General features: G+C 42.5%; 2 protein-coding genes across 6 annotated transcripts in view; one reads left to right on the top strand and one right to left on the bottom strand.

Annotated features, from left to right (window-relative positions):
• The window catches only part of barx1 (BARX homeobox 1), a 112,405-nt gene that overhangs the window by 8,581 nt on the left and 76,259 nt on the right, over nucleotides 1-27,565 (bottom strand). The window lies entirely within an intron of this gene.
• On the top strand, nucleotides 321-27,264 carry phf2 (PHD finger protein 2). Of its 5 annotated transcripts, none has more exons than XM_042090569.1 (23): nucleotides 322-834; nucleotides 5,644-5,729; nucleotides 6,114-6,228; nucleotides 6,999-7,159; nucleotides 7,500-7,641; nucleotides 7,828-8,014; nucleotides 8,271-8,433; nucleotides 9,434-9,521; nucleotides 10,434-10,540; nucleotides 13,867-13,958; nucleotides 14,100-14,189; nucleotides 14,570-14,905; nucleotides 15,166-15,282; nucleotides 16,460-16,575; nucleotides 16,732-16,910; nucleotides 17,190-17,257; nucleotides 18,148-18,314; nucleotides 20,595-20,899; nucleotides 22,112-22,207; nucleotides 22,612-22,721; nucleotides 23,195-23,561; nucleotides 24,235-24,276; nucleotides 24,433-27,264. In XM_042090569.1, exons 1-23 carry the CDS (start codon nucleotides 737-739, stop codon nucleotides 24,519-24,521), a joined length of 3,321 nt encoding a protein of 1,106 aa, XP_041946503.1. In that variant the 5' UTR covers nucleotides 322-736; the 3' UTR covers nucleotides 24,522-27,264. The 5 variants fall into 5 exon arrangements, with proteins under 5 accessions (XP_041946507.1, XP_041946503.1, XP_041946504.1 ...); XM_042090570.1 differs by having other exon boundaries at nucleotides 323-834; nucleotides 20,616-20,899; XM_042090572.1 differs by having other exon boundaries at nucleotides 323-834; nucleotides 24,240-24,276; nucleotides 24,433-24,618.

The raw sequence follows: 27,565 nt of genomic DNA on the forward strand, positions 1-27,565 counted from the left end.
AAACAATATTAAATAGGCCTATGTACTAAATACGATGAACATGTGATGGCCTATGCGTAGACTATCATCGGGCTATGCAAATTTTGCAAATTCCCAATTAGCCAATTTTATTTTATTTTTTTTAAAAGAAAGAAAATATATTATAAAGTTATGGGCTATTTATTATTTGGTTAAATGCTCTTAATTCGCATAGCTCTTGAAATGGCGTATTTAAAGTGTCACGCATCCATATGGCAAATGATGTCACGCAGATAACATTAAACGCGGCTTCAGATCGCCTCGATTCTTTACTATCAAAGCATGCTAAAGCCTCGGCGTCGACCGCGGAGTTCCCCAGTGGTGAAATTTTCGTTTCTGCATCGTCCCGGGATACCCTGCGAAACAGCTGCAGTGTTAATGAGATTCATTCATTTTGATTTGAGAGGGTGAATTTCGTCTTACAAGCTGACGTAACAATATTACAATGAAAGGACACATTTTCTTACGGTTTATGAAAGTCTCGTTACTGTGCAGTCACCAGGGGGCAAGCATGGAATAATGTACTTTAGGAAACTCAACAACGTCGGCATTTCGTCAACATTCTGATCTGGATGCAACCATGGATTTATAATGGTCTTGGATGTGAATAGATGTCCAGCGGAACAGCGAGCTCTCTGAAGATCTTCATATTGCTATTTTGTTGCAGGAGGGTTCCTGCTGCCCCCGTCTCTCCGGCGTTGTTGTGAATTGATCTAACATGGCGACTGTACCAGTATATTGCATCTGCAGATTACCTTACGACGTAACACAGTTTATGATCGAATGTGATGCTTGTAAGGATTGGTTCCACGGCAGGTAAATACATGAATACGTTGTGTCGTTATCTGTTATTTTGCACAATATTGATTGTAAGTCATTACTCGTTTTTTGACTGTGTATGTTGCACATTCACTGGCTACATTTGTAATGCCAGAAGAGCGAGGCCGCTTGAAGAAGAAGGCGGAGTTATATTTAGCTGGCTTGGTTGAGACATTTTTTGTGAACAACAAAACATTTTGTCAACAACAAAGTAATTATCCACTAGAAATTAACATCTTAGAATCGCAGACGTGTCAGATGCGCGTTTTCGCTGTCTTTTCATGTTCCATATCGGCCGTAGCCTATGCCGTTGTCGTAGCGGGGAGAGATCAGTGGGTGTCTGCGAGCATAGCCCCACTCGCAGAACACAACCGTCCAGATTCATTTTTCCTTCTTTTGTCTGGACTTTTTGTTCCCTTCTTTCTAGGGACGTGTATCGCGTTTATGAGGTTACATTGTTCCATCCGAATTGAAACACTGTAAACGCAAATGTTCCACGAAGATATTGGCAGCTGAAAGGAGATCCAGTTTGAATAATAGCCCGCTTGTGCTAGACATTGCAGGGTAGAGCCATGTCATAGAGGGAAATGGATTGTATGAATAATAGTAGCCTAAACGTTGTCCACTACATTGGTAATCAAACAAAGCGCCAACCTTATAAGAGTGTGAACTTTGAATTTGCGTTTTATTTGCTGAATTCTCTGAAGCGATACTGACAGCTCCCTAGTCATAGCAATTTAGTTAGCCCGCCGCAATAATGCAAGTTGCCCAGTTCGACCGTTTCATAGTGCTTTTCACTTTTAACACTATTAAATTGCCGTTTGCAAGTCGCTCAAAATGAGTGTGAAGCAAACACACATTTCTTAATAAGTCTTTCGGTACAAACCCAATAAATTAAAACTGAGAACAAGCGTTTCACCTCAGTGACTGGGATATTTACGCGCGTTTAACGTTAACCCTTTGATGGTCTGTAAAATGGGTTTGTGTTGCCTATAGACATTTAAAAAAAACCTCCTTGCACAATAGTTAATGCCTTCATAAATTAGTTTAGCAGTAATCAGAGAATAATGCATTTAGTGCAGTTCTTATTTGACTTAGACTATTTACTTGCAAGCAGAATATTGGGCTATAAAGCCAAGGTTTTTAAACGTCAGTGTTCTGTGATTTATTGCCATTGTAAACGTTTGTGTGTTATCGGAGGGTGTCTGATCATTTTAGCCCTCGTGTTGCTTTTGGATGTTTTCAGTCTGGTTTTGTTAGGGTACGTGTGTTTGACATCCAGTCAAAGCTGTTCGTTAGAGGCTATAATGTGATAATGGTTTACAGTCACCCGTAGGGACACGCGCTGTGCAGTTTCCTCGAGAACTTTTGGTGGTCCTCGTGCGTCCTGGTTTGACTTGAAGAACTACAGTGTCAAACTAAATTGCAATGTTATAAATGACCGTGCACTTATAGTCATAATAACAGTTCAGTTTTAATTTTGAGTTTGCAAATGATTGTAGCCTACAACATTATAAATGGGCATGTATAGCCTAGTTGACGTCCCTTCCTCAGAGATACCTTTTCGATAACTAGGCTATATGCTGCGTAGTTGTTTGAAAACATTACACAGTATCAAATCACTGAATCATTTTATTTAGTTCAAGGTGGTTCTGATATTAACTTCATTTTGCACAGGTGTAACTTCGTGTGTAGGCCTACGCGTCTGCTGTGGAGAGCGCTAAATTTAGCAGCCTGCCCAGACACCCAGAAAGAGTGAAACATCCGAAAACAACAGTTGTTTTGCTCCAGCTGTCTTGAACATCTCTGACGAACGCAGCATCATAAGATTCAACAACATTCCAGCACCTCAACAATCAGTTTTTAAGCAATAGTCTCCATTTCAAGGCTTTGTGTTGTCACTTCGCTTTTTGAGTATATTTCCTCTGCAGAAGCAGTGCTGGTTGTAAGCCTCTTACGGTTACAGCCCAGTATGAGTGTGAGACATTCTCTATGCTCAGCTTTAGTACTCCAAAAGTCTGCACATAGGCTATGCCTTTGTTATCTGGGGAACAGGGACAGTTCTCGTTAGTCTGCTGTATTGTGTGTCTGTGTGTGTATCTGAATTAGTGTATGCACGTGTATAGGACTGTGAGTTATATTTGACATCTGTTTGTTCATGTGAATGCATTAATGTGCGCTCTTGTCAGATATTTCAGTGTGTGTTTGCCCATGTGTATCAGACAGCCTCAGTCACATACCCTGCACAGCCCCTGCTGTCATGTCATTAGGGATAAGATTTCACTCTGGTTGTTGTTATAGCTGCCATTCTGTACACAAGTCCAAACCTCGAACCCCACCCCCACCCTCACCCCATTGCTGAGTTTGTTTGTGTTGAGGTGCATTCCCCTCAGGTGGTAGTGAGTGATGACATCACCCATCTCTCTGGCGGTTTGAGGCGGCAGGTTCTCTTGGCACAGCGGAGGCCTCACACATTCCCTCTTTCCCCCCCTGATGTGCCGCGTATGCTGAGTCAGCATTTCACCTTGTGTGTTTAGTCAGAGAAATCAGGCTCAATTTCAAAACAGTCTTTTCTGCCTGGCTGCTCCCATCACCGTCAGCAAATGCTCTGGCCTATTCGTCGGACGGCATGTGACATCCTGCATCCATTTTGATGGATTTGTGAATGAAGTCCCATTTAGTTTCCTTCTCCACTTTCTCTTGCTTCTTTCTTACTTTATGTTTCCAATGATTCATCATCAATAGTGCCGAATATTGCACTTGAGAGAGTCCCTGTCATTTAAACACGCTCACGCTAGCTCATTCACTCTCTTTCTCTCTCTCTCTCTCTCCTGTCTCTTTCTTCTCTGCGTTGTGCCTAATTGTCCCCAGTCTCAGTGTTTTATCAATCAGTTGCATAATTCATGGAGAGAGGCTCTTCCCCTCAGGACCTGTCCAGGCTCACCGAGGAGGATTCCCTCCATTCTGTGGGGAATCCTCCAGGGACTTCTGCCCTTCTTACATTTACCCTCTCTCATGATGGCCCATGATTCACGTCAAGCTAATATTTGCCTTTTGATTTAATTTTATTCAGTCGGCTAATCATTCATTCATGTTGTCATGACATGACAAACAAACCATTGTAGGTAAAAGTGTATGATTCGAGCATCATGATTCAGTCAGTAAATTAATTAATCAATTGATTGTCTAATCATATTTCTCTAATCATTTTCAATCAGTGCTTTTAAATGCACTGGTGTCATAATGTGGCCAAATGACCACTTTAGGCTATCAAACACAGCATAGAGGTAAGGCTGCCCGGTGTTACGTAGGCACAAATAATGGATGACAACAACCAGGAGCAGCAGCAGTAGGGACTGAGAGGCGACAGCCTGGAAGATGTGATGCTGTGTGGCAGCGTGGCACGGTGGTGCAGCCCAGCCCGAGAGCCTCCTCGTCTGGACACGGATGAGCAGGATGAGGCCCGCAGGAGACCATGCGGCCGTGAAGGTCATCCCAGGGAGAGGGGTTTGCCCAGTCAACACCACCAGCGTGAGCGGACGGAAATGGGCGTAGACGTTAGAGGAGAGGGAGAGCGAGAGGGTTAGCGAGAGAGATGGCTTATGCCTTTTGTTATGTAATGGCTCTGCAACGTCATGTAGTTTTCATTCTCAAACAAAAAACGTTGATGGAGTGGTGTGTGTGTGTGTGTGTGTGTGTGTGGGGGGGGGGGGCATGTAAAGAGGTGGTGGGACCACTGAGAGGGGTGAGGGAGATGCTGGATGGCAGAGTGTGACTGCTGTGGTGATGGTGGCAGTATCAGCTTTCTCCCCTGTATCGCCACACATCTCCCGCTCCAGCACAGTGCCTGCTGGGGCAGAGGAGATTAAGAAAGTCGAGGGAGGAGAGAGGGAGGGAAAGGGAGAAACAGAGAATATGACAGAGGGAGAGATGCATAAAGTCAGAGAGGAGTGTGTGATACATAGGATAAGGAACAGAGGGATGGAAGAGTAGAGAAAGGCAGGGAAGGAAGTAGAGAGAGAAAGGAGGAGAGAAGGAGAGAAAGTGTAAGAGAAAAATAGAGTCTGTCCTCACAGCTTTAAGGTAGCGAGTTGAGTCTTTGGTATACTCTTGGGAAAACAAGCATGCTTAAATTGTTCAGGATTCAATAACATACACACACACCACCCACAGCCTCATTTGTCGCCACTAGGGAGGGTCCAGTAGTGTGGCGTATGGTAGTAACACCACCCCTGGAGAGAATACCACTCTGGAAACTCCCAATTCAATATCCGTTTTGTTGTGGAGAACTAGCGCCCCCGTGTGGAAGGAATCTACCTGACTCCAGTTGTGCCTTCAAAGAATGCTTTGGCTGCCATTAGGGTCATTCGTTTCAAACCTGTATTTTCTTAAGCAATATTTTTTATTTTTTTTGCAGTAATTCCCTGTCGTTCGCGGCAGCTTTTCATCCAGTTCTTAAAGGCATTCGGTTTTACTGGTTGGATTTCTGTGCAGCCTAACACACCTAAGAGAGCATTATGACCCAGATGTGTCAATCTGCTCGCTCTTAGTCGGCAGTTCAAAGCTCCTCCTTGCCTCAAATAAGTGCGGATTAATAGCACTTATTTATCATAATTACCACTGTTACTGACATTAATCTTCACGATAGGAAAGGTGTTATGACACCTTACATCGACCACAGTCCTAGGCTATTAAACACTTGTATAATTGTAAAAACAGTTGAACAATTAAAAATGTAATAGGTCAGATGGCCAAATTCTTTCCATTTGCTATGCATGTTAGTTCAAGTTTTCTTTTTATTTACAGCTGTGTTGGGGTGGATGAGGATGAAGCTCCCGATATCGATATCTACCACTGTCCAAACTGTGAGAAGACCCACGGCAAGTCTACGTGTAAGTCTGAACATGACCTCAATCATATTGCCTAGGTGTTGTTGACTTGCATGTTGTTTCAAGCTCAAGTAGGCTAGCAGGTGTTCACTTCCCAGGAAAAGTAATTTCAGTGGCAAGTTGCACTTGATTTGAATAAGCTAAAGCCTATGAAGCAAGGTTCCCTCAATCTTGGAAACACCAACTAATTTCTAGGCTGGTACACTGGATGGGATTATATTAAAATGCACTAATGTTTTTTGAGAGAATTTTGTAAATTGACTGTATGATTGGAGACTGAATATGTCTTTGTTAAGTTTTATCTTTTTAGGATAGGGGAACATGCATTTTCTTTGGCAAAAAATGCAATTTTGGCCAAGCGTGTTTGTGTCTGTTTATTGCCTGCAGTGAAAAAGAAAAAGAACTGGAACAAGCATGACACGGGGCAAAGCACTGACGTCCGACCTGTTCAGAACGGCAGTCAGGTGTTTATTAAGGAACTACGGAGTCGCACCTTCCCCAGGTACAGCACCATAGCCTACCAGAGACTGATATACTAAAACCATATTGAAACCCACGAAACATTCAGAGCATTTCCCATTCGAAGTAGGTTCCTCTTCCTCTTTCTAATTACACATTTCCGACCTTGCAGTCTCCTTAGATGACACAAGAGGGAGCTCTAACATAATGTTTAGCAGAGCCTGTATCCACCCCCCACTTCATAAAACCTCCCCTAGAAACCAGAAGAGCTGTGGCTATCCAAGACAAGTGTGGCACAGCCGTTCTGGCTTCATCTAGGTTTCTAGCTGCACACTTTAACTTTCCCACTTCTAAGGAACACACCAACCTTTTGGGATTTTTAGGAGGGAAATATTTGCCATCTAGCCCAGGGTTAGATATAGGCTACATACCCTTCTCTTCTCTGTGGCAATAACCCAGTCTGACACTGGTAGCTTAGTTTAGCATAAATCCCTGGAAGTGGGTTATACTCGTTAGCTTATAGCTGTTTTGGCGAATATTGAGTTCATATAAGACCAAAGAAATAGAAGAAAAGTAAGAGCTCTCTCAGTGTCTCAGCTTTAGTTACACAGGATCCTCACAACTAAAACATTAATAAACCAATGATAAGGACATGTCTCTAAAACCACAAGGGACGCTCAACAACAAAAAAGGTTATAGGCCAGGTATTCTAACAGAGTAAATGAATAATCAATTTATGAGTCTGTAGTAGGCTACCTTAGTATCCTTAGTGTTTTCATACACATGAGCAAAAATCTTCTTTTTGTGTCATAGCTCTGAGGACGTGGTGGTCAAACTCGCAGGCAATCAGTTGACCATGGACTACCTGGAGGAGAATGGCTTCAACGAGCCCATCCTGGTACTAAAGAAAGACGGCCTGGGGATATCCATGCCTGCTCCCACATTCTACGTCAGTGATGTGGAAAACTATGTCGGTAAGGAGACTGCTCCTCCTCTCTGAATTTCTATTTCTTCTTTTGCTCTCTCTCTCTTACACACACACACACGCACACTCTCACTCACTCATTCATGCACTCTGCCATGCACCGATACTCTGCTTAATGTAGTACTATATTTCAGTGTGTAGGGGGCGCCAGTTTATCATTTACCAACCCTTTTTTACTGAGCAGCCAGTGTCCTTCATAGAATTTCATCAATTTATTGTAGTAGTCACCAACACTCCAGTTGATGCCATGATAAATATGATGTCCTAATGAATGAATGCATATATGACCTAGACAATGCGAGTGATCTCTCATTTTGCTTTTTGTGTAGGACCAGATGTTCCCGTGGATGTAGTGGATGTCACCAAACAGACAGACAGCAAAATGAAGCTGAAGGAGTTTGTTGATTACTACTATAGCACAAACAGGAAGAAAGTACTAAATGTTATCAACCTGGAATTTTCAGACACAAGGTAAGAGTTCTAAAGACTAAAATAACACATCACAAAGTCCCTCTAGATTATTTGATATTATTGAATACCTGGAGTATTTGGTTTGATATTGTAAAATAGTTTTGTGGTTCAGTAGTTTTTGTATAAAAAAAATTACTTATAGATTGGAATATGGCGATGGCCACGTTTTTTTTTTTTTTCTCAAAGGATGGATAGCATTGTGGAGAGTCCGGCGATTGTCCGAAAACTATCGTGGGTAGAGAATTACTGGCCAGATGACGCTTTGCTTGGAAAGCCCAAAGTCACCAAATACTGCCTAATCTGCGTGAAGGACAGCTACACGGACTTCCACATCGAGAATGGCGGGGCCTCCGTGTGGTATCACGTGCTAAAGGTGACCCATGCTTCAGAATTAAAAAAATGACCCTCCAATGGAGCAGTCATTTTGTTCTCCATTTCAGAGCTGAAATGGAATGCTGTTCCAGTGTTCTCGACTGACTCCATGAGCTCTGGGGACGATTGTTAATGCCTGCCACTTGTTTTGCGTGCTTTGACTAGCTTTGATGTGGAAGAGGACGTCTGAGTTGAAGGCCGACAGCTTGATTTGTAAACACACTCTCTTTCCTGTTTCCCCTCCTCAAAATCCTCAGGGAGAGAAGATCTTCTTCCTGATCAAGCCCACCTCGGCTAACCTCTCCCTGTACGAGCGCTGGCGGTCCTCCTCCAATCATAGCGAGATGTTCTTCGCCGACCAGGTGGACAAGTGCTACAAGTGCACGCTCAAGCAGGGTCAAACTCTCTTCATTCCGTCAGGTGAGGAGCCAGAGAGCTTAAGACATATGCATTTCATTGACACCTATTCATTTAGCAGATGTTTTTTATCCACAGTGACTTATAACACTCCAAATACACATTTTGAACAGTAAGGACCCGATTATAGTCCTGTGTCTGTGTCCCGCGCACACAGTGCATGACGAGAATTACGTCATCAACGTGGCATGCGGCATGTGTCGTGTGCCTTCCAACATATATATGACCGTGAGTCAATGACGCACGTCTTCGACACACATAAATGTGCATGAAGGAGTATAACACTTCCTTAAGGGGGTAGTAAAAAGAGTGTAGTGAGGGTCAGGGGTCTTTCCTGGGTATTGAACTAATGAGGTAATGTTGGTGTCACCTTAAACCTCTAAAGCTGTAAAGACACTGGGTGATTTTGGCTCTGATTCAGTTGGCCCAGACCAAATTGAGCCCCATTGGATTCCCATCCAATTGGTTGCCTTTTGTGCAGTTTGAGTAGGCTAGGACACCCATGCTCCTGACTGCTAGAACACGTGGAACATGGAGTGTGAGTACAGGGTATGTGGAACGTTGAGTGTTAGCACAGAGTTTAAACCTATCCCAGCTGTGACTGACTGAACCGCATAGTATGAGTTACCACATTGTATGAGAAAAATCACAGTGCCTACCCAGGTTAAGTGTTACTCAGTGTGGGTCCAGAACTGCGATCCCTGTCCCGCTGGCTCACTGGTTTTGCAAGGCCCCATGAGTGCTGACGACATTGTGTGCTGACGCTGTTTTATTGTGCTGTACTGTAATGGGTTTGGAATGAATAATAGATACATTTAACCGAGTAAATGTAATGTGCAAATGTAAATGTTCACAGATTTGATTACTTGCTTGGTGGAAGGGCAAAGAAATAACACTTGAACAGCTTCTTCAGTCTTCATGATTCTGAACCTTGTTTACAGTGTTTGTGCTTTCTTCTCCCTTGTCTTCCTTACACTTTTTGACTCTTTATTGTTTGCCTCAGGGTGGATCAATGCAATACTGACTCCTGTTGACTGCCTGTCCTTTTCCGGGCACTTTGTCCACAACCTGAGTGTGGAGATGCAGATGAGGTGAGTGGGATGTGTTTTCACAGTAATGAACGCCAACTGTGTGTGTATGTGTGTGTGTGTGCGCGTCTCTGTGTGTGTGTGTGTCTCTCTCTCTCTCTCTCTGTGTATGTATGTGTGTGTGTGTGTGTGTGTGTGTGTGTGTTTCAGACTCAGCATGTCAGGACAGATCAAGACTTGCCTCTAAGAATTGTACTACTCAAGTCACTATTCTCAACACAATTTGGAAAAATTATGTCTGCTGTAATTTCTGTGTTTGTGGTGGTATAGCACATCAATGTAACAAAACTATTTGGCTTAGGATTTTTTGCTTACATTCTTGTCTTTTCACAATTTAAAATGGCTTTTTTTGTTATTAGAACATTCAGACGAAACTACTTGTGCTTTAACTTTCTTGTGTTTAAGGCAATTTCCTTGTCAGTGGTATGGAGCTGGCCTTTTCGTTTGCATGTGTATTTGGCACCATGTATAATTTAAAGGCAGCTTGCATTTATGAAGGGGAACAGCCTTTGCGCTTGGCAGTAGACACAGTTTACATTCTTGCTAAGTGCCCAGAGGTCAGCACTGCTCCAGTCTTCCTTTGGCCTGTCTGGGTTGGGCTTAAGGAGCGAGAGCTGTTGCACTTTAAGTAAATATCGCATTTCAGTCCGGTCCAAATAAAAAAAAAAAATAGAATAAAACTTGTAGGCCTTGTTCTGTCAAATGTGGCTTCGCTTGGCTCGTTAGTGGCAGAAATCACTTTGCTCACAAACAGTTCAGTTTCATTCATTTGTGTCTTGGAAAACAAATGCACACTGCACATTCATATAAACTTTCAAAAAGACACAAACACACACATCCATTCATAAGTACAGTAGGTTCACTGGCACACACAAATACAAACACAAACCTACTCTGCGTGTGCTTCTTTGGCAGGGCGTATGAGGTGGAAAAGAGGCTGAAGGTAGCCAGCCTGACTCCCTTCTCGAACTTCGAGACTGCCTGTTGGTACGTCGGACGGCACTTGTTGGAGAGATTCAAAGGTCAGACACCATGCTATGCACTCTAATTTCGCACTATTATATGTTGAACAACACTAATAGCACTTAGCATGTATTTTCACTCACTGGAGCTAAAGACTTATCCTTTACTGATCCTGGTTAGTGTCAGCACGTATGAACAAATGTCTCCTTTTGACAAGCATATTATCCTACGGGCAAATCAGTGAAGAGTTTTTCTAAAGTGATCCTGCTTTTGTGATCCTGAATGTTTTCATCTGTCATGCACATCACATACTTGCCCACAGAGATCTAGAAAGGGGAAAAAAAGTTTTTGGGTTTCAGTTCAAATACCTCTCTATCTATCTATCTTTTGTCACACTCTCTCTCTCTTCTTCTGTCTCTCTCGCTTTCTCACTCTTGCATGCTCCTGGCAAAGGTCTGCCACGCAGATGAGCAGCTGGATGCTTCGATATTATTTCAGTCATTAGATGGGGGCATCGGCAAGTTCACAGATGATTAGCTTCAAAAGGCTGGGCCCATGCAAAATCACTTGCTCCATTACAGACCCCGTGTTTAAACTCGCTTCATCTGGTCTCAGACGATCTGTTTATATTTCCACTCTTCTTGTTGCCTCATTTTGCCAGATTGCAATTGCGCACACACATACACACACACACACACACACACACACACACACACAGCAACAGTTGAGGCCTTACCCCTCTCTCTTATTCTCTTTCTTTCATTCTTTCTCTCTCTCAGTCTGTTGCTATCTAAGATCTCAAAAGGGCGATACCACTCAACAGGGCTGGTGTTGTTATTGTTGTTGTTGTTGTTGGTGTTGTTGGTGGTGTGTGTGTGTGTGTGTGAGCACGCACGCCTCAGTACAGGTAGACATTCTGGCACATTGCCCAACAGCCTAACTGGCCCTGGGCCAGGTACCCACTTACCTTTCTTTCATTCATTCTTCCTGTATTCCTTTTTCTTGCTCTCTATGCCTTTCAGACTTCAGACTGCCTTCATGTTATTCATTTAACTGTTGCGTGGGCTGCATTTCCTGTAGTGTGTGTGTGTGTGTGTGTGTGTCCGGTCCAATGCAATCAACGTTTGGGCATGCTTTTACACAAAATGATTGTTTCTTATTTTGCCTTTTTTCAAACAAGTGAAATGAATTTAGTGGCCTAATTAGATGACACAATGACTGTCTTTACTTATTCATCAGTATATGATGAGGTTCCAGTTGTCATGATTTTCTGATTTTACAAATGTGGTCATGGTACGCCAAACCGTTCCGCTGACGTAATGCTATGGATGAGTTTGTAGCGATTAACAGGCCAATACCAGAATGAAAAGAGAGCTCTCTTTTCTTTCAAAATGGGAGGTTTCATCTTATCCAACAGACAAACCTTGAAAGATTCCCTTTGATGACGGGGTCATCATAGAACACTAGTTTGTCAGCCAGTTGGAGTTTTCAGCTCTGTCAAACCTTGTTTTACCCCAGAGAAATGTAAATGCAGGCGTGCTGGCGGCACGGGGGATATGACACGCAGTTTTGAAGAGACTGCAATCGTCCCCCTCACTTTTGATACGGAAAAAAAAGCCTTACACACTAAATAATAGCCTAGGCTAAATAAAACTTCTCATTAACAGCACTACCACAGCCATCTAGATTGCACAATCTCACTTTCACTCTGCTAGTAACAGTTGGAAATATGTGATCAGTTTGTCTAACAACCATGATAAACTGAACCAGGCTACTTCTGTAAACCGCCTCCTGCTCATCCCGACGTTACCTATTCTGTTTAATAACCAACTCAACTAGCCTACTGCTTATCAACTCGCTTTCAGTTTCACTAATACAAGATGAGTAACTCTTACACCATATTTAAGTTCTAAAACATTTAATTATAATTTACAAGACACAATTAATTTACTTGAGTTACCTTGGTGCATAAATCCCTAATAGACAGTAAAGGTAGGGTATCACTATATCTGATACAGTGTATCCTATCTAATAGCGTTCAGGGAGAGTCCTGAACAAGCTGGAAATGTAGCTATCTTACTTGTGCCTGTCATAGCTGAAACATTAGGAAAGCAAAATGAATCCAGCAAAACAAAATAAAATACATTTCAGAGGGCAAACAAAGTAAAAAAGTTGACATATTTGTGTATACATTCCCAGCCAATGTGCAATGCAATAGTTATCAAATCCCCCCATATGTCAGATAGCATGTTGCATGTATATAAGCATGGCTATAGCCTATTTTTTAACGGGGAAATTATTTGGCCTAAATGAACAAGATAGTTTTGCATTTGCCTGAAGTGATATAGCCATACTATTTTTTTTTTTATATATTTGACAGACATTTTACATGTGTGTATATATAATATATATGTGTGTGTGTAGCCTATGTAGTAATTAATTTATTATTAATTCATTGTATTTAGATCTTTTTGAAATGTTGTTAAAACTAATAGTTGATTATAAGGGCAAAGTAAGTTGTAAATCATTGTAATTGTCTGTTAATTGAAATGTGGTCTTTACCATGTGTTCTGGTAACTTGTAAAGCCATTACAGGTGTTTCCTCTCATTTTCTAACATTACATCAATAACAAACATAGAGTGCATGTTGGAGCATGCATGTTGAGTTGGTAATTTGATTGACAACTTTATACCAGACAGTTAAAGTAGGCCTAACTATTTGATCATGTGTGTTTGGATCATAAGCATATGATGACCTGTATAAACTCTTGTTCATTCATGGCTTCATAAAATATCAACATCCCATGCAGCTTTTAGAGTATTCAACCACTGGCCCAAGCAGCAGTGAAAAAACTCAAAAATAATAAAAGTAACATTGCATAAGTGTAAAATCTGAGACCTCCCATATAGCGAGAAGCCGGTCTGAGGGCAGATCTGGTGTTCCGCCCATCCTCCAGTCTTATCTTAACATAAAGTTTAAAATATTCTGATGGTCGACAATGGGTCAGAAGTGGCAGTCCAATATCTGGAACCCTGATTTCACTGTCTGGGTTTTTTCTCACATTCAAAATATGTCCTGCGCCCCTGTGTAAATGGAATATTCTAAATAGGTCTTTACATTTGAAAGGTTTGTGCTCTTTATTAGATATAGAAAAATAAAGGTGTACTTTTTTTACACATATCTATGAACTTTTTAGAGAGATACATTCAAGGTGTCATTTAGTTGACCCAATAACCCTAAACGTCATCAGGGAATACTGTTACAGTTACAGTGAACCTTTACCTGCTCTCAGCAGTGGGTGATGGTGCTGTGTGGACTTGGAGGGTAATATAATGTTCAACACTGTAAAAGGTTGATGTCATTTCTCTGCTCCTCATTTGGCAGGTTTACACAAGACAAATAAGCAGCCAGCTCCCTATTTGGTACACGGTGCCAAAATCATCAATGGAGCCTTCAGGTCGTGGACTAAAAAACAGGTAACCTCATCATAGCGGAGGGAGGACCAAAGTGGAAAAACATATCTTTCATTAGTGGTGCGTGGGTGTAGGTATGTGTGTGTGTATGCAATGCGCGTCTGCATTAGCTAGCTGATTGACAGTTGCCCCTGGTGATTGCAGGCCCTCCTGGAACACGAGGATGAACTTCCCGAGAACATGAAGCCAACACAGCTCATTAAAGACCTTGCCAAAGAGATTCGGATTTGTGAGGTGAGAAGTGCCTCACAGGAGTTACTCAAGGTTTCCCTCATAAGCACACAGTTGGCCAGTGTCAACCTCACCATTGGCCACTCAGGCCCACCAACAGAACCAACATTCGCACAGGATTGAAAGCCTGTTATTACAGCTACATGCACCATGTAGACACTACAGCTATTTTTGTTATCAATGTGTTAAGATGACGAAATCCTTAAGTAATTTCAGAGTGGCAAAACTTTCTTACAAATGTTTGAATAGGAAAGGCAGTGTTTATATCTATGGTTTGGGAGGTACAGGGTGACTTTTGTTGTACTTAAAACTGTCATTGAGAATGTGTTTCTCCCTCTCTCTTTCTGTCCATTTTTCTCCTTTCTTCCTCTATCTCTCTCTAGAATGCAACTAAAGCCATAAAGTCGGAACCCAGCAGCACCAAGCTTCCAGCCGAGGAACCGCCCTCGGCCCCCCCGGAGCCCGAGGACCCGGCGTCCCCCGTTGCCACCCCCCCACGGGACAAACCAGCCAGGAAGAAAGCCACCAAGCCCCCCAAGCCTCCCAAGATGCCCAAGGCGCCCAAACCACCCAAGGTGCCCAAGGTAAAGGAGGGGGGCAAGAAGAAAGGGAAGAAAGCCAAAGATGGCGGTCTCCCTCCAAAACCTTCCAGTCTGGCAGCACTTGAGTCCCATGCCAAGGATATTCTTAGTAAGATGGACCAGCCCAAGAAAGGCAAGGTAAGCTGGACCTCTGCCTGCGGGGTGCCGTCAACCCCTGTGTTGTTTTGAGTGGTGGGTAGACGAAAAGACATGTCGGTTTTTTTTTTTTCAGTTTATTACTCAATATTTTGAGTTGAGACCCTCACGCATGTTATAGAGTCTCATTTTTGGTCTTTGCGAAATCTCCACATAGTGTTCATGTGTGAAAGAATCGGATTTCTACTACTGTTGGTCAGACTCTCAAGAATGAGTGAGCGGGTATCTCTTATTTTTTGAAGGCGGCAAAGAGTGTAATGAGCCCAGTGGAGAGAGAACCGAACAAGCAGAACGATGTAGAGAAGTTCGAAATGCGAGAACACAACAAGAACAAAACAGAGGCCAAGTGGAAATACAAGGTAAGAGCTAGCATTAGCATCTACATTGCTATTAGCTGACTAGCATGATGGAGAATTCCACCAGGCCAATGGCATAATGACAGTTTAATGTAAAAATAGATTAGAGATAGATTGCCCCTTTGAACTTGTTTGCAAGTAGTATCAATTCAATAGTCACTTGAAAAGAAAGCGAAATTAAGAAAAACGTGGCATGGAGAATGCTAGAAGAATTGTCCAAAAGTGATTAACACATCTGAGATCAAAGTAATCAGCAGAAATAACTGTGTGGCTCAGTCAATATTTCTGCCTGTAGTTCATCAAAGCCGTCCCAGTCGCTTTTACCCACTTGGTTTGCCTAATGCCGTTAGGCTATGTCATATCCATGGCACGCAGCATAAGTATTTACATATGCCTCTCTTTTTTCTATACTGAAGAAATAAGCATGTTGTATCATTACCGCTGGATAACACAGAATGGCCTGCGTAGGAAAGCTTAATTTCGGTGAACGGAAGACATTAGAGGGCTTTAGTTTCACGGAAAACTCAATGCCAAGCGGCCCTGGAATGTTTGTAGTCACTCCAAGTATCCTGATCCAAGTGCTCCCTTTGCTGCTCCCCAAACATTTGCAGATGGAGAGGGGGAATCTCGGCTCGTCGTTCACCAAGGTCGTCCACAGCCACATCTTTGCTCTCTCACTCTTGATCACTGTAGACATGGCCGGAGGTGCTCCGCTTGAAATCTGTGTAGTGCGAAAAGTGGATTGAGGCATTTTAGATGCATAAGTTGCTGAGCCAATTACATGTCTCCATTTGGAACTAAAGTGGCTCCATGTAAAAAGTAGTTAACACTGTGGCCAAAAACAAAAACCTTGCATCAAGCCGACATGTACAAATGCATAATTCCTTGTAGTACTTAAGTGTGTCCATTACCAGTGAAATTTGCAATTTAAAGCTGTCTTATCATCACTGTCATGTCCGACTATTTTTCATTTAAATGGTGAGTGCAACATGAGTTATGTTCGGCCTGCTTTTTATTGCTCTGTACAGCTCTCTGGCAAGGAGGCTTGATTTGATCTCATTAAAACTGATTGCGATTGACGATATATTGAGAGTTGGAATTGGTCTGGCTCATTGATTTCCCATTACTCATGTGGACTGTACTGCTAGCTGGTTTTTGAATTTCTTTTTTCATATTACAGAACAGCAAGCCAGACTCCTTATTGAAGATGGAAGAGGAGCACAAATTTGAAAAGTCAACACTAGGACACAAAGACAATAAGTTCAGCTTTTCAATGTCCAACAAGAAACTGCTGGGGTGGGTTGAAAAACATAGCTAGATGAGATGCTTAAACAATTTATTTTTAAAACGTATTTACATCTGATGAGTTAAAATGATTTAAACTGGTAATCCATAACTACTGAGGCAGAAACTGCTCACATTTCCTAAGATTTTCTGCTCTTTTCTTCCTAGTTCAAAGACACTTAAACCACAGACAAACTCCAGTGTGTTCGGATCATTACAAAACCTGAAAGAGGACAAAAACAAGCCTGTGAGAGACGAGTATGAGTATGTGTCAGACGAAGGCGAGCTCAAGATTGACGAGTTCCCCATCAGGAGGAAAAAAAATGCGGTGAAGAGGGATTTGTCATGTAAGTACCACTGCAAAAGAAGTGAAGCACCTGAGTCAAGAGGCAGCACTTCAGAAATGTAACTGCCACTAATACCTCACCATTTTTCTTTCATTTATGGTTGACATGTTGAAGATTTATTAAGTTAATGTGAATTAACGAGAATGAAAGACTGATGCACTTCAAAGAGCCACCCCCCATCTGCACTTGCTAGATTAAGTACAGATAAAACCTTTCAGATGTAATACTCATTGCTTGAGCATGGAGAATATTTACAACATTGTCATTTTTGTTTGCCAGTTTTATCAAACATCAAAGAGCCCATTCAGCCTTCCAAAAAGCCAAAGCTGCAGCCCTCGGTTCTGAAGGTAAGTTTGATGCTCTGCTAATTTACTCTAATCTTCCTCAGGACCCTTCGACTGAAAACAGAACCCTCTGAATTTAAACGCTGTAACAGAGCTAACGTCCATAACTCCCAATCACTTAAATCACGGGCCAGTATTTACCCTGGTGCGCATGAAAAGGTGTGACAAATGATTAATTCCGAGAATCAAGCTCGGCAACACAATTGGCTGGTCCACAGGCATTGTTAATGAGTTCCTCATGGGTGCGTTTAAAACCCCCAGTCGCAAACACCAGCAGGGATCGAATTCGCAGGCGATCTGTTTGTGCTCCTAGCTAGTGCAGCTGATGGGCTGGGCCCGTCGTAATTCTCCCATAATGTTCGCGCTTAGAACAACACACAGCATGGATCAAAGGCCGAGAGGGCTGCCAGTGTTGAGCCGGACACCACCACAAGCCTGATGAAGGGAATAGCTGCGGTGTGAATCAAGTGAGAGTGAGAAAAGCGACCACACCAGATGCCCCCTGATTGTTTGTTTGAATGGAGGGTCGCCTAAGGCCAAAAAATGACCTTAGCTTTGGTGTTTAACAAACTCAAATCCATTCATCGTCTGGTTTTACCATCTCACTGCAGCCCGTCTTAACCACATTTTAGGTCATTGTACTACTGCATTAGTGTCGACATTTTTCCAAAATTAGGCCAGCTGAAGCTCTATCGTGCTCTAATTAAAAAACAGTTGAAACAAAGGCAAGTTTATCACTTGCAAATGTGAAATGTGAAGCCTCCTTGCCATGAATAGGTATCTTGAGGTTTGAGAGGCATTCCCAACTCTAAGTTGTTCTGTTTTTTTACACATGTTGGCATCGATTCTGTTTCATTTTTTTGTCTCCCCACCCTTCCTTTCTGTCAATCCAGAACGGCGACTCTTCAGACGAAGAGTCGCTTCACATAGACACTGAAGCCAAGCCCGAGGTCAAAGGGCGTAACTCAAAGGTCAAGAAGAAGGGTGGCAGTGCGGCTGGCATCCTGGACCTGCTGCAGGCCAGCAAGCAAGTGGGCGGCATCGACTACAGCGCAAACAGGTAGAACGGCCGTGCCTCCGCCTCACTGTTTGTCTATATTACACATCGCCATCGTCCAATCACAGAATATGAAGACATCGAGAGATCCACATCTTTAGAGCAGGGCCTCACATTACTTGCATGGTCATCAATCCCTCGGGCTGTAAGAGAATCATTGGAAATATTGTCAGGGAATTCTGCTTTGGCATTGCGCCACGTATCGACATAAAAACTACCGCACCAGTAATCTACCCAGGCTGCATTCATCTGCTCGTCGTTATCAGCGCGTTGACTTAACAAAAGCCAACTTCTTCTCATAGTTTGTGATTGAGGAATAAATTCTGAATTACATCTGCAATGGCATATCTGAAATAACAGAAGACTCATAGGGATCTGGTGGCCCATATGTAATGTGGCGTTACTCTGGGTTTAGAGGCTTTAGTTTACGTGCTGATGAGTTTACCTGGCTGGTTAACTTTGAAACCAAAACATAGCATTTGTCCTTGCTTAATTATTTTTTTCATGTGGGCACCACCATAAACAGTACCATATGCAGCTATTTATATGACTGTGCATGGGGAATCAACCACTGGAAAAGGTAATAGTTTACACAGATCCTGTCAGCAGTTTACATATATAGCCAGTGTTTGTTTGATCCCCCTCCACGATTAATTTGTCAAATGCAGGTTTGCCTCGAGCCATTCCTCTTCATTGTGCTGTTTGCTGTTTTGGTCAGTTTTTGATGGTCTATTTCCACTGCGCTGAAAGCTGCAAATTAGCAACGTTAGGCAAGCACAGGGAAAACACCGCTAAAATATGTTAATTTCTCAAATTATTTTTCGTGCGTTTTAAAGCTGACATATGACGCTAGGGCTGCGGGGAAAGGAAATGACTCTGGTCAATTATAACCACATTAAGCATTCACTTTTCTCATTGTTCCAGTGCACTGGTTAATGACTTAATAGGTGGTAATCTGGACAAGCTAAATCCGTGGTTTTCTCTCTGGAGGCACATGTTGAACGCTACCCTTCTCCAGGTCATGTTCATAATATCATGGCCTAATAAGTTGAGTGAGCCCCAATTACTCTTCATGGGGCCGAACGTAAATGGCATTGCAGTCATCATAATATACTTGCCAGTTATGTCATAGTATCCAAGGCTCCCACGAATAAGTACAGAACTGAGCTCTTATGGGAAACAATAGTCACTCCTGTGTCAGCCTGTGTAGCACAAAAGATGTTTGGAGATTACTTTAGTCTGAAAACCAGTGCAGAATAGCTGATTGTGTTATGATTATGGTAATGTTATTGGATAATATTTGGCAGGTAAGTTTGTTCCCGTTTGTACAGTTGTACTTTGAGGGAAGGTAATACTGTGGTGGATATAGAAGTGTTTGATTTCAATAGAGCTGTTTTTTGTTGCACAAAAACAATGTTGACAGTTAAGGTATTTGTTAGCTACAAATAGTCATACCATGCTCCTGAACTGCTGTAAGACTGGAAGCACATTAGAGCTCTTCCAGTTCTGTGCAGACAGAGATACAGTAGATGTCAAAAGACACCATGACAGCCCGTGGCATGCTTTTTACAACTTTCACATATTTCGATAACAGTTTATAACATTTCATCAGGGGCTGTTTCTTAGCCGTCCGTTTCACTTTGTACGGTGTGGGCAATTGTAAGTCCTGATTGCACTCCTTGTAATCCTTTATGCCTGCACAGCTGTCATAAATATTACCATCAAAAGCCACTTCATAGTGTGAGGTCACCCCGACCGGCCGTCATGGCTACTTATGACATCATTAATGTCATCCTGATGGTATGCATGGTTTGACTGGAGTCAATGTTTACGCTTTAATACGGGTCAGATTTTAGCTATTAGCGCTGGGCGTCACTAGTTGTCTGTTTCTGGACTGATAATGTCATCTGTTGAGCATTCAGCTGAATCCAAATAGTGGCCGATGCTGGGCCTGATGGTGGCCAGACGCAGTTCAGATCCGCTGCTATCTGGGTCTTGCTCTGTGGCTTGAGTTTGAGTGTCAGTCTTCCACTCTCCACTGCTAGCTGGTGCTACCCCAGCTTTTGTGTGCCCTCCTTGCCCCCAAGACATGCGGCTTCCAACCTGCGCGCTTTAAATCCCAGTCGCTCTCTGCTTGCTCTGCTAGTGCTTCTCCCACAAAAGAAATACAGAAAAAGAAAAGATCACTAGAAGTCAACAAAACTCGATATCTTCCCCATTCGTCACTGACACTTTGGGAGTAATGTTATGTGTGTTGTGTATTTCTTATTGATGGACTTACAGTCAGCCACCTGCATCCCCCAGCACACAGGAAGCCATTCAGGGCATGTTGTCCATGGCTAACCTGCCGTCCTCAGTCTCCTGTCTGACGCCGTCCTGGAGCAACAGCCAGTCAAAGAGCAACTCGCACGGCGGACAGGCATCAAAGAAGACAAGTGCCAGTAGTGGTGGAGGTGGCAACACCAACAGCAAGAAGCAAAGTAAGCGGCCACCCAAGAAGAGTCGTAAGACCAGCGGTGTGGAGAGCCCCGACATGTTCGATGATGACCATGACCACCTGGAAGCATGCTTCAGGGACTCCGATTACGGTAAGGGACACTGGGTTTTGGTTTATTGGGGGCATTGTGATGAGGAGATGAAAATTAGATGGCAGATAATGGCAAATGTACTGATCACCGGTATGTCCGGTAAGGAATATAATGTGTTACACAGGTATTGGTAGATTTTCTTCAAAGATTTTTTTTTTTGAACATCTCATGGAAAGTTGAACGAGAAGCACAGTTTGTGTGATCCTTTAATTATTGCAAATGGGACCCAGCTATCTGTTATTGCTGTTAACGGTTAGCACTGTCCACAGTCGACCCCAAGTCCAGTCACAGGAACAGGAAGTGTAATGGGCCCAGCTGGTATGTGCATGAGGCATCTTGTGACGCACGATCCCCAGGTGCTGCTAAAAGAACAGGTCAACCCCGGCATTACCTTCACGCTGTATCAACAGTTTGATTAGCAGCTTTCTGATTCCGAGCAGGAAGTCGTAATTAAAGCGTGAGTGACAGTGCTTGTGTTTACTTCTGGGCAGGAGAACTCTCAGCTCGCCTGCCTTCGACTCGTTCCAGTCGGTCCCTGCTTCCAACAGCGTGCGCTTTGTGAACCTCTTCCAAAAACAGCAAGGCTATTAGAAGCCTGTTAATAAGTCATTAAGCTGAGCCTTAAACTGTTGTTTTAAATGCGTTTTGATCTGATATGCTAATTAGTCATAAGTGGCACGCACATTCCCATCCAGAGACCACATGTGCCTGGTTTATCAAAAAAGAAAAAACAGCAGGCGTGCACACTCGATTGGATTCCTTCCACCTGTGATTTGTAAACAAGGATTTTTTTTTTACCGTTACTGATCATTTAAGCATCGGAAAATACATGCGTGTCTCGAAAAATCTACGGGCATGCAAGCGCAGTGTGTGCATGTGTGTGTGAGAGAGAGGACTGAACCAGATGTCCAGCAGCTGTACCACACACACATGTCTGCTCATATCATTCTATCTCTCAAGCCAAAGTAAACAGTAACACAATAGAACTAGAACATTTCTGCTTTGCTTGATACCTCAGAGCAGTTTGAAAAATAGTTATGCCAAAAAGCACTAATCTTGGCTTCTTCAGAATTATTATTTGGATAATTTACAGTAGAGGTCACTTTTTTCCCCTGTTGTAAGTCCTAAAATGATCTTCAGCTCTTTGCGCTGCTAAACGATAACATTCACTGTGTACATGCCGTTATAAATGCTTTATTCCACTCATTTCAGTATATCCTTCTTTGGAATCTGAGGAGGACAACCCCATCTTCAAGTCACGATCGAAGAAGAGGAAAAACTCAGACGACACTCCATACAGTCCTACAGGTACAGCAAATCTTCCTCCATCGGGTGTGGAACGTTTCAAGCCTCAGATTCCCAAAAGGCAGAACGTTGCTGATGGGATAGGATGTGGTGGAGTTCTGGAATAACATCATAGCGCCTAGCTGTAAACGTCCTGTCAGTCATCCGCACCGAGGTTTGAACTGTTGCGCACGTTCAGCCCGTATGGGGGCTGCAGGTGACATGGCGGTGTAAACATCGACAGTACTGTAGTTTTGAAATGCACGTCACATAGATTACATGCAGCTTTAGTGCATGTTGTGTCAGTGCAAAGACAACAGCTGTGTCTTTAATGTGGGACATACCATCTCTGTTTCTGTTTTCTCTCCCTCCCTCTGTTACGGTCTTCAAACTCTCTCTCTCTCTTGCTCACTCTCTCTCTCTCTCAGCTCGCGTCGGCCCCTCTGTTCCACGCCAGGAGAGGCCTGCTCGTGAGGGCGCGCGGGTGGCATCCATAGAGACAGGCCTGGCAGCTGCCGCTGCCAAACTCTCCCATCAGGTTAATACAGCCACAGTCATCCTTAAATCATCATTCCTTCTCTCTCTCGGTCACCTCTTCTGTCATTCTCTCTTTTCTCTTGTAAACCTTTCCTGTCCGTGTATTTTCTTATTTGCACTATTTTGTCTTTTTTTGCTCTTCCCTAGGCATCTACATTTATTCATTTAGCAGACACTTTTAAGCGACTTACAGCAAGATAATAACATTCAAACTACAGTGCAGAGGAGTCCTTAGCTAGGAATTACTACCGCACCTATCAGTACTTCTGCATCTGCATCTCCTCATGTTCTCTCTCTCTCTCTTTCTTTCTCTCCATCTTTTGGCTCTGAGCTCTGTCTGACCTTAGACACATATGTTGTCTATTTATACCAATCACTCATCAATGACAAGAGTCAACTAGAACATGACACAGTGCTAAGTCCCGACCCTGTTTTTTGTGTGTCCTCTCCTCTCTTCCCCAACCTGCACCTCAGGAGGAGCAGCAGAAGATCAAGAAGAAGAAGAAGAGCACCAAAAAGAAGGCAGCGCCAGCGCCCCTGGTGGTGGAGGAGCCCCAGAGACACTCTCAGGACAGCAGCTCGCCAGAGCCCCCGCTGGACTCGCAGGAGGGCCTCCTTTCTGACCACGAGTACAGCACGGGTGCCGGGGCGGGCAAGACGGCCGGTGGCTCACAGCCGATGGCACCAGGCGTCTTCCTCAGCCAGAGGAGACCCTCCACGTCCTCACAGAACAACAACAGCTCGGCGCCCAGCGGGGCCAAAGGGGAGCGAGCTGGAGCTGGAGCCGGAGCCGGAGCAGGAGCAGGAGCAGGAGCGGGAGCGGGCGCAGCCGACGCCAAAGGTGGGTGGTGATGGCGACCGAGTGCCAGTTAAATGTTGGTAGACAGACGAGACAGGACCCATTATAATTTAACCATTCATTGTACAATAGGTCAGCTCTCTCTTCTGGTACTGAATAGCCGCTTTTCCATTATTGGGCCAAAGCTGGGCAAATTAAGGTCTATGGAGGCTAATCACTTTCCCATTATCACTTCTGGTGCTTAATGGTGCCTCCGCGGGGCTTCCTCAGGACTCTTGTCCCCCGGTTTCTGGCCTCACCTTTACCCTCCTGCCCACCTGTTCTTAGTGGTGCTTGAGGTGGTGTCAAGGTGGAATGCAGGATTAACGAGTCAAGTACAAGTCAAATAGTGGGTTTGCGGCTATTAGGTTTCACATTCACCTGTGCACGTGTCATTGCAGGTGGTAAAGATATTAGGGGACATTCTGTTGATGAAAATCAATGTTGTGATGTTATGGCTTAAAGACTTAAAGACTTAAAGACTGAACAAGCCTTTTTGTAGAGATTACCTGGATGCAGTGTAAACTATGAAGAGTGAATGTTGTGTAGTGTAAAGGGAAATGTGTTAAGTGAACACACAAGTGAAAAATACTATTGTGTCATTCTTCAAAATGACATTTTCATATCCTTCATCTACGGTCTTCTGAAGGTAATTGATTGTACATGTTTGTTGAAGGTAAGGAGAGAGAGGGTCTGACAGATGATGGTTCTAGTTCAGGTGAAACTTGCAGTACTAATCCCACACTTCAGTCCACATTCTTCACAGATGTACTGTATCTAAAATATAAATAACATATAATGTTCTTTGTTTTTTATATCAAAATATTCTTACAAATATGTTTTTTTTTGTGTGTGTGTTCATCTCACAATTTAGCCAAGCGGCTAAAGAAAGGAATGGCAACAGCCAAACAGAGACTGGGAAAGATCCTAAAGATCCATCGGAATGGGAAACTCCTTCTGTAGCCAGGGACAGCAGTGAAAGGACTGGGATACTTCTCGATTCTCCCGATGTAATGGACCCATGGATTGGCCTATCCCAGCCCACCCTACCCCTCCCTAACCTATAGTCCTTCTCCTAACGTTCACCTTGATCCCCCCACCCTGCCTGTCAAAGAGAGGAGTGGACAACCTGACCGAAGGCGGAGAGAAGCCAACTACAACCTTTTTGATTTCTAAGAACAACATAGCTCAAAAAAAAAAAAAAAAACAAAAAAAAAAAAAATAAACAGGCTTTTGCCTCAACATATACTTTATAACTTTCAGATATGGAAAAGTGTACAAAATACCTGCTATTAATATTTTTTAAGAGGATTTTTGTCTCATTTTACTACAGCTGTCATTTTATCAGGGGTTGCTCGAGACATAAGGAAAATTTGCATAGCAGTCATTCCAAGATGTAGAAAGTATCCCTTGCATGTGATCCGGTTGCATGTATGCATTGGTTTTTGGTGGGGGCCGGGAGGGGAGTCTCTGTATGTTGAGTGTGTTTGTGTGTGTGTGTGTGTGTGTGTATATGTGTATATGTGTGTGAGTATGGGGAAGCGTTATTGTCACTGGGAATTCATTCCTGTTGTATTGGATCAGGCTTATCATCACTTGAGTGATTTTGAAACCGGTGGAATTTGGAGAGGAATGGCTCCTTTGCGGTTCTTTACAGCGGTTCAGTACAAGACTTACTTCTACCCTTGCCACCGAGGAAGGAAATTATAGTGTAAGATCTGCTCTCTTCATGATGGGCCTCTAGCTTTTTGTCAGTTGTGATTTTTTGTTAACTTTTTTGCTAAGCACTATCACTGATACTATTTATTGACCTAATATAATTGTACATGTCATAGGTATTCTACGGAAAAGCCAAGAGGCACTTACAGAACATCTTGGAAGCACAAAAATGAAGTCATGTTTGTTAGTCATGGTAAATGTCTTTTTTGCTTCATACAATGCAGAAATAGGCAGAAAAGGAAAATAGCCTGCTAGCTTCCATTTGCAACTTCCAACTATTTAAACACATATTTAAATCCACACAAGTTTTTTTTTGTATTTTTTTTTTATTGAACCATATTGTCATTCTAATGAAATGGCACCGCATTCATTCAGTAGTGAACATATCATTGCATGATAGGAAAAAAATAATGTTTTCAGTAAATTACTGAATTATAAGTTGTGCTTTGATTCATATATCAGCATTAGAGGAACTGTTTCTTTTCTTTTTTGTTCAATATTTCTTCATTTGTTGCTTAAGTAGCTAGATGCAAAGGCATGCAATCCATTTGATAAACATTTGAACATTAATACCATATTGTGCAAACGCAACCATAAACTGTGGTGTTAAACACAACCATAAACTGTGCTACATATTTAGGGCCGTAGATCAGGGAGACCCTCTCCAGCACTCTGCTTTTCTCCACCTGAATTCACAACTGTATTTGCACAAATTCAGTCCGTCTGAAAGGATGAATGATTTCCAAACCCTGAGACACTAATTAAATGGGACCTTCAACTCTGATGATAAGCCTTATCCGTCTGTGTTTGGCTTACATGGGGATACTTTCTCAATCTCTCCTTAGTTGTTTCGCAGGCAGCACCTGTTTCCTTAGACTGAAATATGCATTTGTATGGCTTCACAGTACAGTATGTAGAATGTAGCTTGTACATAGCTTTTTAAATGACTACTTTTTGTATCCTTTTTCCTTAATACTTCATTATACATTTTTACTAGTTTTTGCTAATTATAAACAAAAGGTATATAAAAAGATACATGAATAGTCCTTACTTTTTAATTATGTTAGATACCCAAATAGTTGGCTTCATTTTGTTAATCCCATTACTCGGTTTTTATTTTGTTTTTGTTTAAATTTTGTTTTGGTGTGTGTTACTAGACAAAGGTGTTGCCTGGTGATCAAAGGAAACCACATTACATCTACTATCATATGGCCTTACATACACAAAGCTCCATGTATTGTGATTCAGATACAAGAGAGGAAATCTCTGAGGGAAAAAAAAGAAGAAAAAAAAAAATCAAAAACATCAGAAAATCAAGTTTCAACAACCAGCCTCTTGTTTGGATTTTAGTGCCCCTGATGGGATTCAAAGTTATTTTACTAGCACCTTGTGAAGTGTTTATGTGTCAGTGATGTAATTTATTAATGTTTGTAGCCTTTTATACTTGTAAAATTCTGAAGACTTTTTTGTTTGTTTGTTTAAAATATTTTATCAGCCTGTGAACCATCTCCCCTTTGCAAACTTGTGTCATTGACAAGCCTCTTGGCTTTATGTTTTCAGGCAATAGAAATCTTTTTTTAAGTCATCTTTCTGAATCATCAACATTTTGTCAGCTGCATAAGGTCATCAAAGTTAAAATGTTACATTATCATTATTATTTCTATTATTATTATTACCACCACCACCATCATGCAGCTATTTTAAATAACGGTATCATGCCATGGATTTTTATATTATATATAAATATATATATAATAGATTATGTAAATTTTTAACAAGGTTTACTGTGCTAATCAATTGCAGTGTTTTAGTTACCTATGTAAATCTTGTATTCACCTCTATGAATTGAAACACACTCCGATCAACTTTGTCAATGGAACTATTTCAGGTTTTTATTTGTACAAAATGTGTGTTGCTTTGTCGTGGTTTATTTTTATATGTTCAACATATTAAATGCATCCACTGTGCCAGGGCAGTGAATGATACAGGTAGTGCTCCTGTTTTGCTACAATTCGTGTCGTCTTTGACCCCATTGGGTAGGCTGGTCACTCATAGTCTCCATGCTCAAGGAATAGCCTATGGGTTTTGGACGGTCTACGCATCCAAGAACTTTTATGTCGCTCTTGCAACCGTCGTAGAATGTAAGTATGTTTCTCTTGACGCAGTTAAATTAGAACAGACTTGTGAGCTTCAACGTAAACATTTTAGGCCTCCGTAAACCTCGCTTCTTGACAATCCCGCTAACCCATTTGAAACGGCGTCTGAGAGTACTACAACGGCGTTGCACT

Source organism: Alosa sapidissima, chromosome 4 (genome assembly GCF_018492685.1).
Source record: "Alosa sapidissima isolate fAloSap1 chromosome 4, fAloSap1.pri, whole genome shotgun sequence".
Lineage (NCBI taxonomy): Eukaryota > Metazoa > Chordata > Actinopteri > Clupeiformes > Clupeidae > Alosa > Alosa sapidissima.

Excerpts from the sequence above, each read along its gene's own strand:
- phf2 (XM_042090569.1), top strand. The coding sequence starts at position 737 with ATGGCGACTGTACCAGTATATTGCATCTGCAGATTACCTTACGACGTA. Across the intron at positions 17,258-18,147 it reads TGCAGCCCTCGGTTCTGAAG|AACGGCGACTCTTCAGACGA; the intron begins GTAAGTTTGATG and ends CTGTCAATCCAG. Across the intron at positions 20,900-22,111 it reads CTTCAGGGACTCCGATTACG|TATATCCTTCTTTGGAATCT; the intron begins GTAAGGGACACT and ends CACTCATTTCAG.